General features: G+C 42.4%; 1 protein-coding gene across 2 annotated transcripts in view; it reads right to left on the bottom strand.

Annotated features, from left to right (window-relative positions):
- Nucleotides 1-10,291: 10,291 nt before the first annotated feature.
- HSD17B7 (hydroxysteroid 17-beta dehydrogenase 7) overlaps nt 10,292-13,901 on the bottom strand; it is a 30,724-nt gene continuing 27,114 nt past the window's right edge. For both annotated transcript variants that reach the window (XR_008506224.2, XM_045876805.3), the window contains exon 9: nt 10,292-11,794. Coding sequence is in view for 1 of the 2 variants with exons in the window: in XM_045876805.3 (XP_045732761.1) it covers nt 11,693-11,794 (102 nt within the window). In the remaining variant the exon portion in view is untranslated. The remainder of the gene's footprint in view (nt 11,795-13,901) is intronic.

Genomic DNA, 13,901 nt, shown 5'->3' with positions numbered 1-13,901 from the left:
TCAGCCACGTGAGACGCCATGTCTCCTCATGACAACCTTTCCCTGGGACTCACCCCCTCCACCCTCGCTTGACCTTTTACACCCTCACTTTGGGATGGTGTCAGGTAGGGGTAATTTTTTTCAGGTTCAAAAACCTGACTTTGACCATTTGCACTCTAGTCAGGAGCTCAAGGAGAGATTTTTGTTAAAACCTCAAAAATCCCTTAGTGAAAGGGAGGCAGGAGCCCAAGCTCTAATAAGCACTTCCTCAGGATATTGGCAACAAAGGGGAGTCTTCCGGTTCCATTTCTCCACTGAGTTTATCCTAAGGCTAGTTCTCCTCTTGCACTGGTTGTGCAACCAGGAACCGAGAACCAAGAACCGAGGGGGATTAAATCCATCAATAGCAGGTGTAAAGACAGTAGCCCCATGACCCACTTTATCTACTTTGTATTTTCTCAAGCAGTTTTTGAGTCCTTTAGGGGCAAGTATGGTATCATAACTAAGTGTAATCGCAGTTAGGAGTGAACAACCTATATTTTCTGCATGGATGTCTGAATGAATTCATTTTTCAGTCAGTATGAGCAAATAGCTAGTGTTAAGAAGAGGAGATCAGTGTAATTAAGCCTGTGTTTGGCTTTGTGACACTCTTTTCCTTGAACCCATTGGAATTTCCAAAGGAAGAAGGAAGGAAATACAAAATAGGGACCAGGAAGGAGATGCTAGGAAGAGTGGGTGCCCAAGGATGCAGGCGTCCCGATGGCGCAAACGGGACTGTGTGTTTAAATGACAATAGCCGTGACTTATTAAATATATCTTCCCCCCTCCATCCCACACGGTGACAAATGTTCAAACATGCTCTAACACATGCTGTGAAACATTCCCTTCGGCAGCTTTGTGAGCCCCGAATCTAACGCCTTTTTTCACATTCATTCACATACACACACACACAAACACACACATACACACAAGGATAAGCTGCACATACCATACTGTCATGAGAAAGGACTTATTTTTTAGTGCAGTAGTTAGGAGTACAGCATGTGGAACTAGACTGGCTGGGTTTGAACCCTGACTCTATTGCTTACTAGCTCTCAAGTTGTTGGGCGGAGGGGAGGGAAGGGCGAGGATTCGCTGGGCGCGGCCAAGGTGCTCTCATGCACTAAAGAGCCGTTCCAGTTAATAGAGAGTGTAGGTAAATATGCTCAGTGCTGTGTAATTTCTATTGAACCCTTTAAATCTAGCACCCGCAGAGACTATAAATTGGACTCCCAAAGTAACAAAATGTATTGCTTGATGTCTAAAGCCTTTTCTCTCCATGGCCCTGCCCTGGAAAGGCAAGTAAGAAACATCCAGGAACAGAGCCAGCATGACAAGGCACTGGCGTTCTGGTTGTCTTCGATCCTGTCCATGTTCAAAAGGTACAGAGTTCTTCCCTGCAATCGGCTAGTCATCGAACAAGAATTGACAGATAGTCACCCAACGGGAAACCATCGCCTGGTCTCGGGGGTCAGGCCTACCTGCTGGGGCTCTGAGCCGAGTCGGAGTCAGAGAGGGTGGCTGCTCTTGTCCATCACACCTGGATCACAGCTCGGATCTGCGTGGCGGGGGCTCCGGTGGCGGCTGAATGGGGCTTCGTTGAACTGCGCGCTCCCTGAGCCCCCGCGCGAGGAGCCGTTGGGGGCCGAGCTGGGGGGCTGGGTGGCAGCCGCCTGGGGTGCAGCCTGCAGGTGCCTCCGGTGGGGCCCGCGGGGAGGGCTCCCCTGCTCGCCCCGTGACCCAGACCACCCTCCTCACGGGCGTGGCGGGCACGAAGGGCGAGTACCCCGCAGCGGGACCACACCGCGCGGTTTTCCAGAATTGATTTCCACCCGCGACGGATCCTGCGGCCCCGCCCACGGCGCAGCCCGGGGTCCCGCCCCCTGCACCTGTGCCCCACGTGCCCCGCGCCGCACCCGGCGGGAGGGCGACCCCTCCGGCCACCTGGCACCTGGGTCCGCACCTGGGTGCGCGCAGCCTCCCGTGGCCTCTGCGCGCGTCCTCCGCCACAGGCTCGAGCTGTTCCCAGGGCTTTGCTCCCGCGAGCTAGCTAACATTCCGAATCATGAGTCCACTTGTTCTTTCGCTTCGTTTTGAATGGAGACGTCGAGCCAGTGTGTCATTTTTGAGTCCACGTTCCAATCCGGCATCTCCTCCACTTTCCCTCCATTGCCACGACCCCCTAAATTGCAGTCACCCTCCAGAAAACGCTCCATTTGTCTTCATTCGGCTGAAGCGGGAAGTTATCTGGGTTTTGGTAAGGAACTGTATGTACTATAACAGGATATATACTTTCATGGTGTAGAAGAGGTGATCCACTTCAACGGCGTGCAGTTAACACGGAACCTCTAGAAAATATTTCAATCCACCCCCCCCACCCCCCATCACTTTTTCTCTGCTTCTCAGGGCCGTCTTCCCAAATACCGCCCATCAGAGGAGGTGGCCACCCAATGTAGGATGCCTGGAGGCAGAGAAATCTGAGCGAACCGTTTAATATCCTGGAGATTTTTTTTCTTTTTGAGTAATACATGCTGGCAATTAAAAATAAAATAAAACATATAAACTTCAAATTCAGTGCAAGAGAAATGCAGAGGAAAGCGCTTGTCTAGTTCAGCTTCCCAGAACAACCAGTCACTGTCATAAAACCTTGGTTTCTTTCAGTGCTTCGAGATTGTGTGTGTGTGTGTGTGTGTGTGTGTATGTAACACAAATGGAAGCAAAATAGACACACTTCACAGCATCTTGTTTTTATTCACTTAATAACATCAACCCATATATTCCTACTTATATTCTTTTTACTTCTTTTTAATAAATTTTTATGACTTTAAATATTTTTCTAACATTTTTATGGCTATGACATCATTCTTTATCCAGTACCCTTGCGGCTGGATAAAGATGTTTAAGTTCTTTCTACTCTTTTGCTGTTGCAGGACAAAAAAAAAAAAAGCTGCAATGAATGTTCTTGTCTAAAATCCCTTGTCTGTGATTCTAAAGCTCAAACAGCTTAAAAAACTGCAAGTCTTCTCAAATTTTTGGCACAGTCATTTGGCAGCTAAACTATAGCTGAACGAATGTGAAGCTATTTATAGTCTTTATACTACTTAATGTGAATTCATATATCTTTTTGCTGACATATTACTGGGTTTGATTACAGGTTGTTATCCCAACTCCCACTAGAGTTGTTAACAAAAAATATTGTGTTGTATGCACGGACTTATCTTTCTAAATCCAAGCAATTTTAAGTTCCTAAGCACACTCAGCACTAACACTTTTAGCACAGTGATGGGGGCCCTGTATGGATATCTTTGTACATATTTATGAGTTGTATCTTTAGGATAAATTTGAAAAAGTAGAGTTGCTCATGAAATGTGCATGTTAAACTTTGACAGATAGTCTCAAATTGCTCTTCAAAGGAGTAAACGATTTACATCACAAGCAATATTAAATAAAAATGCCTGTTCTGGGATGCCTGGGTGGCTCAGTTGGTTAAGTGTCTACCTTCAACTCAGGTCACGATCCCAGGGTCCTGGGATCCAGCCCCGCATCAGCTCTCTGCTTGTCCCTTTCCCTCTGCCCACTCCCCCCACACCGCATGTGCTCTTTCTCTTAAATAAGTCAATACAATCTTTATTTTAAAAATGACTGTCTGCCCGAACCATGAGAGATGATGGACTCTGAAAAACAAACTGAGGGTTCTAGAGGGGAGGGGGGTGGGAGGATGGGTTAGCCTGGTGGTGGGTATTGAGGAGGGCACGTTCTGCATGGAGCACTGGGTGTTATGCACAAACAATGAATCATGGAACACTTCATCTAAAACTAATGATGTAATGTATGGGGATTAACATAAGAATTAAAAAAAAAAGAAATATCATAAATGCCACACAGTGAGGACTGCAAGCAGCACAATGCTTATTTGGGTGTCTCGTGTGCTTTGCATAACTGGGACCACTGGGAGAAGGAATCATAGATTGCACAGCATTCTCTCCAGAGACCAGAAAGTGAAGCACCAGCAGAGAGTTTAATGCCCTTTGTACATGATAGGTACTACAAAGAAGCATGATTGGAGAGTAGTCTGGAGGACTTCCTACGGGTACGTGTAAAAAATCTTCTGGAGACTCCCAGAAATACTGGAGAGAGGGGCTGTATTTTGAGGGGGAGTGAAGACCTGCCATCAGCAATTTTTGCATTAAAACAATAAAAAGTGACATTACAAAAAAAAAAATGACTGCCTGTTCTTTCACATGCAAACAAAACTTTTTGATGTTTGCTAATATGATCAGTGAAAAGGTGATAACTCATGTAGTTTTGAGTTCATTTTATTACGGGTGAGATTAAGCATCTTTAGAATTTACCACTGATTTATGGACATTCTTTAAGCATTAGGTTAATTACCCCACTGACTCTCAAAATGTGTTCCAGATATTTTTTCCCAGCTTGTTGTTTGTATTTTGTTTTGGTTTTATGATAATTTATTGTACAGAAGTTTTAATTATTTTGTAATTATATCCATTCCTCCTTGATCCATCTGGAATTTATTTTGATGTAACAAATTGTTTGCATGCCATAACAAACTGTCACAAACTTAGCGGTTTAAGACAACACAAATGTATTCTCTCTCGGTTGTGTAGGTCAGAAGTCCAGCACAGCCTGATTAGATTCCCTGCTCAGGGTCTCACTGCGCTAAAATCAAGGTATTGGCCAGGCAGGATTCCAGCTCCTTGCACAGTAGGTGAGAGGTCCCTGTTTCCTTGCTGTTTGTCAGCTTCTAGAGGACACCTATCCTCTCTGGCCACATGGCCTTTCCCCAGTGTGGTGATTTATCTCTCGAAAGGCCACAGGACAGCATCTACTGTGACTTCAGATTTCTCTGACTTGAGCTCTGCTGTCTTCTGCTTTTAAAGGCTCATGTGATTACACTGGGCCTGTTTCAAAAATCTGGGATAATCTCCCTATCATAAGGTCAACTGTGCCACAAAGATAACACAAACAAGAGAGTCACTCTGGGCAAGGATCAGGGGGCATATTTTGAATTCTGCCTACACATCAATGAAGTAAGAAAGACTCCAGCTTCTTTTGATTACTAGCCTGTTGTCCCCAAATTATTTTGAATAAACCACTGATACCAATTTGTTTGGCTGTTTGAAATTTGGATTGCTGGACGATTCAGAGATGTCATCGATCCAAGTGGAACTCAGCCCCTACCTTTCTGCCACTTCAACTCCTCCGGGGGCAAGAGATTAGTATTTGAGAGCTCCAAAACGCCTGGAAATCAGTCCCATTCCGGGACCAGTCCCATAGACTCGATATGAAAGGTCCAGGGCTCAGGGGTGCCCCGTGAGGGAAGAAAGAGTAGAAGCTCAGGGGTCTGGTTGTTCCACGAAGAGCTCACCCCTGTGGAGAGGAGCGAAGGGTCTGGATCTTGTAGGTTCGGTGCTCATTATACTCTGGCAATGACAGCCGGAGAAAACTGAGCTCCAGGAAGCGCCAGGGCATTGGAACCCACCCACACCAGGTAAGAAAGACCGAGTTGCTTGTATTCCCAGAGCCTTGGCTTCAACTTCAACTTGAAAGTGGCAGAGGAGTCAGGACAGAACTTGGGATGCTTGCAATGTCATTTATTTATGCCATTGAATTGCTGTATGATGTAAAGGGTAGTTGTCATAATATTATCCTTTTGTCCATGTCTCTATTGTGCTTTCAACAACTCCAGTGTTTTCACCTTGGTTCCGTTTTTTTTTCCGTTGTTGTAGATACTTCCGTTTCTGGACACTCAGAAGAACAGATTGGTCGTGATAACCCTATTCCTGTACAATGTTTGATCCAGTCCCTTACGAATAATCTACCAACTCTGTCTCTGGCTGGTGATGTACTATTTTTCTCATCCATTTCTACTCTGAACTTGAAAATCTAGCTCTGATTCCCTCCGTGTGCCTGAATTCTCATAGATGGCCACAAATAAAATGACTTATCCTTAGCTCTTTATAACAGAGAACATCCGCTTCTCTGTAAATCGCTCTGGAATGAGCTTAACCTCCAGTTGTAAGGAGGGGAAAGGGAGAAGTACTGCCTTGAAATCAACTACTCCCTCCTTTCTTTTCCTTCCCTCCTATCCCTCGTATCTGTTCTTTTCAAATCCCCATCCATCCAGCCTGGCTCAGAACTAATGCACGTGATAAGATTGTTGGTATTATATTTTTTTAAATATTTTATATTCTTGCTCATAGTCGACAAAATTAAAAAATCATTTTTCCTTTCTAAAACTCTCAGAAATGAGAAAATGTGTGCTTGCAAACATGCTTTCTTTTCAATTACAGAATGTAAATGATAGCTATAAATGGAAATCATTTTGCATTCAAAGACATAAAGAATATAGTATGATTCCGGAGTTGTTAAATAGAAAAGAATGGGATAGAGGTACTTCCTAGCCAAAGGAAGAAAGAAATCTATGCCTTGCCTCTATCTAAAGCTGTATCTAGGACACCTATCCACATTTAAACCCATTTGTGAATCACTAACAACAACAACAACAAGAATGTGTGTTTGTTGAACATCAAGAGTCTCTGGGACTTTTCTTTCCCACTACAAATCCTCCATAAAACCTTCCAGAATTCCTGCCCTTGAAGCAGGAGTCAAATTAGATAGCGAGGAATGGTGAGACAGGCTCTCTCTAACCCAGTATGTTACTTTCCATCATCAACCAACCCTTGTCTCTATTCCATAACTATAAAAAACATGCGACTTATCAGATAATGGAAATAACTCAGATTTTCGGGTGCCAAATAAAAAACATGGTGTTTTTTTTTTTGGTTTTTTTTTTTGGTGGAGTTTCATTACTAGGAATAAGACTCATTCTACACTCAGGTTGTTCTTAGTACTTTTTAAGTCTTTCCCTTGAGAAGTAATTATATGTATTAGCACAAGGTGATTTCTAAGAGGACAGTAATAGCAGAGCCTCAGTAAACTCTGGCTTGGTACTCCCAACACCATTCCAAATCAAGAGTGTGAATTGTCATCTAGTTGGTTTGTTTCCATTTTAATGTGGCTACAATAAAACAGTTGATTAAGGCTATAAAACAGAGAACTATCAAAGAGCAAGGTATTTTTATTCAAATAAACTTTCGTTTAATCCATTGTTCATACATTTATGTATGCAACAAGTATTTAGGTTTTCTTTATTTTTCTTTCTTGTTGTTGTTGTTGTTACCTTCTTGTAAATGCATTGTGGTCAGAGAACATGGTCCAAATAATATACATTCTTTAATATTTGCTGAGACTTACTTTGAGGTCTTAATGTTTGATTAGTTCTTAAATTGTTCCATGTGGATTTGAAAGGAATAAGGTTCTCTGCAATGGTGAGTTCCTTGTTCATATTCATCAGAGAGAGCTTATTGTGTTCTTCCGTATGCTTCCTGAATTTTTGTGTGATTAAAACCATTGAGGTCTATTAAAATCATTAAAATTGTGAAATTGCCAATTTCTCCTTGTAATTCTGTAAACTTCTGCCTTTTATATTTTAAGCATTAAAGATACACACAGGTTTATAATTATACTAACTTCATGGTGTTTTATCTTGTCGTTTGGCATGAACTCACTTAGTCCTTAAAAATGCTTTTGCTTTGAAGTCTATTTTATCTGGTATTCACATCCCTATGCAGCCTCACTGGCTTCCGTTAGATTTGCTGGGCGTACATTTTCTCAACTTCCTACTTTCAACCTCTATATACTCTCACATTTTAGAGGTTGTTGTCAAAAAAAATTTTTTTTAACCCACTCTGATAATTAGTCTTTAACTACCTTGTTTATCCCATTTATATTCATTTTGACCTGTTCAAATATATTTTAAAGATCTAATTTGATTATTCTTATTTTTTTCTATGTATCCTATCCTTCTCCCGTTTTCCATTCTTTTTTGGATGGCTTGGGTGTTCCTTTTTTTTTTTTTTTTTTTTTTAAAGATTCCATTTATCTATTTGACAGAGAGAGAGACACAGCGAGAGAGGAAACACAAGCAGGGGTAGTGGGAGAGGAAGAAGCAGGCTTCCCCCCAAGCAGGGAGCTCAATGTGGGACTCAATCCCAGGAGCCTGGGATCATGATCTGAGCTGAAGGCAGACACTTAACGACTGAGCCACCCAGGCGTCCCATGGGTGTTCCTTTTTTTAAACCACTTTTGATCTGGAAATTGTATATCCTATTTGTGCATCATAAGGTTGCTATTAAAAGTCTAATACGTACCTTAGATATTTTGTCTAAAGCTAACCAAAGGGGCGCCTGGGTGGCTCAGTTGGTTAAGCATCTGCCTTTGGCTCAGGTCATGATCTTAGGGTCCTGGGATAGAGCCCCGTGTTGGGCTCCCTGCTCAGCAGGGAGTCTGCTTCTCCCTCTCCCTCTGCCTGTTCGTGCTCACTCTCTCTCTCAAATAAATAAAATCTTTTAAAAAAATAAAGTTAACCAAAATCTCTTTCTTCTGAGTGGTATCTTGAATATCTTTTTTTAAAGATTTATTTATTATTTGAGAGAGAAAGAATGTGCATGAGTAGGGGGAGAGGCAGAGGGAGAGAAAGAGAGAGAATCTGAAGCAGACTCCTCACTGAGCATGGAGCCCCACACAGGGCTCAATCCCAGGACCCCAAGATCATGACCTGAGCTGAAAGCAAGTCAGCCACTTAACCAACTGAACCATAAAAGTGCCCCTGATGTCTTGAATATCTTTAGTCGACTAAACTCCCCCAGCTTGCATATTGACACCTTGCCTTTTTTCCTTCTGAAACTAGGCATTTTTATTATTGTTTTATAAAGTCAAAGTTGAAGGCTTATCTACATGTTTGCAAATATCTTTACTCATTATTCCTTTTGCATCTCACTTCTCCCTTGTAGGATCCAATTTTCTTTTTCAAATACCTCTTCCAGGTATCTTTTTCAAAAGAGGAATGTTAGAGGTAACCTCTGTCAGTAAGGGTTAGAAATAAACTTGCAACTTTTGTCTCAAAATTTTATTTCAGCTTCACTCTGAAGTTACAGCTCAGATGGGTTTGACTTCACTCAGCACTTACTTTTTTCTTGTCTTCTCAAAACTAACAGGGGAAGAAATCTGCCCTTAGTCTCAAGAACTCTCATTAGTGATCTTTCTCTGGTTGGCAAGTCAGTTTCTCGGGCTCTCTGCAGTTTCACCGTATCTGAGTTTGTTTGTGTTTGAGACTTGTCATTTTTCCTCAATCTGATGATCATAGCTGCCATCAACTCTGACAAATGCTCAGCTTTTCTCTCTTCGAATATTGCCTCTTTCCCATTTCTCAATTTCTTCTTTCTGGAACAGCTATTAAATGCATTTTGAAATGCCCCGTTCTATCTTCACATGTCCACTCTCTATCCTCAAAACCCAAGAGTGCTGGGCATAGGGCCAGTGCCTGATACATAGCTGCAGAATGAATGAATGACTTGTACTAAATCCACCATGGAAATCAGAGTAAGTGCAGCAGTCCAAAGAAATCTGATTAGCCATTTATACGAGAAAAATCAGGCATCTCCTGGAGCCCAACTCCTAGTAGTTGAATCTTCAACCTAGTAGCCAAGTTCAGGTATAAAAACTAAAATCTGGGATAATTTTAGGACAAGAACCAACTGCTGATGTATGCCACTTAGGGTGTGCACTTGGGAGGGGCAAAGGGGGGCTGCGATTTGTTCTCCATTTCAAGGAAATTTGATAAAATGGCTCAGAAAATACACAGAGCACCAACCTACTGACACATCATGAATGGCATGATACCAGGATTTAGTTCCCACTTAAAGTCTCCTTTGGGGCACTTACAGTAGAACAGAAATAAATAATCAGAAATCCAGTTTGTACTGACTATACATCTACTAGGACATAGTCTTCCAATTCTTCAAGGTAAGCACTGGTAGCAATATTTTTGTAATTAAATCAAGGTATAAACTGAAGTAATCTGCCCTAAGTTAGCAAGTTAGTTAATGACTAAACCCAAATTTGATCCAGTGTCCTCCCCATCCCAGTGCCCACGCCCCTGTCCCGGTACCTTCTTGCTCGTCTAGATGCTGCCTCCTGAGTGAAGGTTCAACATTCAGAAAACCGAACTCTCAGACAGGACAATGTCGCTCAGCGCCTTACGTTGCATCATTTGAACCATGACACTCTGGCTTATCCGTCTCTAAGAAAAACCGTATTGTCATCATTCTCAAAAATGCTCTTTATTCATTCACATGTGTTATGGCATTTAACGTTCCTCCACACCCGTGAGCAGAGGAAGCAGAAAGAGCATGACTCCACTTTACAGATGAGGAACCTGAGATTCACAATGAAGTGCTTCTCGCACACTTGCAGTGTGAGTGATCACAAGAGCACAACCCAGCGCTGCTCTCAGCTCTCCAACCTCACCCTTCTCAAAGACAGCGGGGAGCGTGCAGAAGCATTTAGCCCTCGTTTTCACATACAGAGGCTTAACTTTATTAAAAATATCTTTACCAGCAAAATGAGGGGAACTATAACCAAAAAATTCATACTTAGAATATACAGAAACTATATTTCTATACAATTTTTCACTTTTATTAAGTCATCCAAAATTTTGCTCACTTTATTATATTCCAGGTACAGTGGTTATATGTAGGGTAAAAACATCTAGGCATTTTAGCATTTTTGTCTTTATATGCGAACCACTTCCAACCACATACCAGCAGACACCCAACCTGCAATTATTCAGTTGGAAAATTTTTTTGAAACAACGTGAATAAATAAGTTTTTGCTGCACGTCTGCATACATTAAAATATAATCATGAAAAAGAGGCTGGTCGGCAATGAACAAATTTGCAAACGGTGTTAAAGGTCAGGCCCAACATTAACGCAGACCACCTTGACATCAATGAAAGACACTTCCAAAGGAAGAAATAATTCAAGTGCCCAAACACATATATAATTTTGTTTCTGCGATTAACTACATGGGTATCTGTATTAGGACTGTTAGGATTCTAACAATCTCGGGATTTTTAAAGATTTTCTTTATCTGAGAGTGAGAGCGCGTGTACGCACGTGAGCGGGGGGAGGGGCAGAGGGAGAGGGAGAGAGAGAATCCCAAGCAGACCCCATGCGGAGCATGGAGCCCAACTCGGGGCTCAATCTCTCGCCCCTGAGACCATGACCTGAGGTGAAATCAAGAGTCGGATGCCTAACTGACTGAGCCATGAGACGCCCCACAATCTCGGGATTTTTAGAAGCACCATGAGGAGGAAGAAATAAGGTACAAGACCTAGAAAACCGTCCATAAGAAAAGGAACAAAGCTCAGATTATCACTCAGAGGGTGCCCAGAACTTCCTCCTGCTCGGGCAGGCCAAAAGCAGGGCCGGTGAGTGCCTGAGTCATGAGTACTCGAGTCCACACCTCATCCCACCACGTGGAGCCTGGGCTCCAGTCGGCAAAACCAATAAACACATCCTTGGTTGGGTGACTCGAGCACAATTTTGATGTGACACCATTTTGGAGAACAGCTAACTCGTATTTTACTTATCGATCTTTTTCTCACATGCACGCATACAGTCTTAGAGATAATCCTGAAAGGAGGGAAGAGACAATTCTAGCTCACTGTTTACCACACAGGCACATCACCCAACTCAACAGAAACCCAGAAAGCACAGTAGATATGCGATGTTTCAGAGAGTGCCACCGTCAGCTCTGATGATTTGTTTTTTGAATGGTGTCCCTAATACGCTTTTCCAGTTCCAGTAAGTTTTGGTAAAATTTTTCAGCAGTGTCTTCATCTAGGTCCATCTGGAAAAGAAGCAAAGATAGGGATGAACAGAATGGAAAAATAAAACAAATGGCATTTGTGTAAAAGGAAGGTATTCAACATACATAAGAGAATAACACATAAACAAAAACAACAGGGCTGGTAGGTCAGGGCTGGGGTTCCTGACTCTGAGATCCTGAGGACGTGTTCAGTCCAAACTCCAACCCTCAGCAAAGCTATTGATGCTGCCCTTACACAGCAAGACTGAAAGATCTGGTTTTGCTCGCTCCCCAACTCCTGTGTATCCAGTCATAGGAGACCCCAGCCAAATGAGATATGAGGACAAAAGAGAAAAATCAAAAGTTTTTTTGCAATTAAACTGCCATCCACCTAATGTCCACCTTCTTCCCAAGCTTCCAAGAGCCCAAGCTTTAGCCGGGTTCGCCGGCCTCCAGACTAAAAGCCTACATTGCCAGGCTCCACGGAAGTGACTCTGCTCTGGCCAGTGAGATCTGAGTGGACATGGGTAGTCCTGCCCACGAGTCCCCTTCGAAGGTATGGGCACTCCCATCTTTCCCCCTTCTTCCATCTTGCTCTCCTGAGCCAAAGAATGAGGGTCACACCCCAGGGATGGCAGAAGAGTGACTGAAGGACCCTGGGTGTCTGGCAATTTGGGGAGCTGCCACACCAGCCCAAGGGGACCACTCTCCAAAACTGCTTTTACATGTGAGAAACCTGAGCTTCCATCCAGTTGAATCTGCTGTTAGTTCACACCCTCTGTTTCACGTAGAAAATCTAATTTTAACTGACACACTGTATGTAAAAGCAAACTCTCAGCTTCTATAAAAAAATAAAGTGATACCTCTTTTCAGGTCAACACAGAGCCTAAACTTTTTTAAAAAGGCTCTTTCTTCACAAAGCTGAAAGGCTGAAAATTAAAAACTTTTGAACATTTTTGGAACTAACACTTACATTCATTATAAATCTCGTCAGAGTTTTTCCATATTGGAACTGGATCCAATAGAGAGCTCATTCAACCCCACAATCCCACCTCTGAACAGAGAAGAAAGCGGACTTCCCCAAATTAATCAACGTTTTTAAAACACTTTCTTCAACGCATTTCCATAAAATGCTAATACAATATTTTGGTTTATAGAATGAAGCATTTTCTCCCTAGTCATTCCCTCGAGATTAATTGATAGAATGTTCAAACAAACTCTGAGGGCCTTTTTAAAAGGAAGCTTATTAACTTATAATAGAGTTTCCAAGGCATGTTCTCTGTGATATTAAGTACTACATAAAATGTGAAGGAAAAAAAAGTCACGTAGTCAAGAAAAAATTATAAATGGTAGGATGAAACATTGCGCACGTGCACACACACACACACACACACACGTGAACTGTGGCAACTCCTCGGAGCCTTCCTTGGGCAAATGTGCTTTGTGGAAGTCTCTGAAAGTGGGAAGTAAAATATGAAGCATTTCTCAAATTTACTTGGCCGACAAACAGCTTTTTGCAAATCTTCTCAAGGAACTAGAATCCCACAGAACATATTTTGGAAAACACTGGAGGTTCATAGGTTCATTTTTAGTAAAGAGACACCACGGGAAGCAAGAGAATGGTTCCCCTTAGACCTCAAACTACTGACACAGACAAGATCACTGCCAATTATTTGACATCGCCAAGAGAAATTATTTGTCTCAATCTAGTTTCATTTTATGCCAGCGCCTCCCACATAAACTAGACAGTGGAAAACAGGAGGCTGATATAAACCTTACTCATGACAAAAATACAAGAAAAACAGCTTTATAAGTTCAAAATAAATTTTCTCATTTTCTTATATGTAACTCCATGTTTGGCTTCTTTTTAGAAGACTATACAGAGTCTAAAAACCACAGCACCAAGGGTTCTTTTTTTCCATACTTCATCCCCTGACTCTTGAAAATACCAATGGATTGAAGCTAATAATTGTCACAAGCAGAACTGAACACTCAAAGGGAAGTGAACTTCCAGAAAGACACTTTATGTGTCATCCACCTTGCAACACGTTTCTTGAGCACCTACTATGTGCAAGGCAACATGCTAGGGAAGGGGGTATAATCCTCCCCCTCACAGAGCTTATATTCAGACAGAGGAGTCCAACATTGA

This window comes from Mirounga angustirostris, unplaced genomic scaffold (genome assembly GCF_029215605.1).
Source record: "Mirounga angustirostris isolate CCGP_5_RB_7025 unplaced genomic scaffold, mMirAng1.0.hap1 SCAF_6, whole genome shotgun sequence".
Taxonomy (NCBI): Eukaryota; Metazoa; Chordata; class Mammalia; order Carnivora; family Phocidae; genus Mirounga; species Mirounga angustirostris.
The sequence above is the reverse complement of the archived record's forward strand: the minus strand, read 5'-3'. Positions and strand labels throughout refer to the sequence as shown.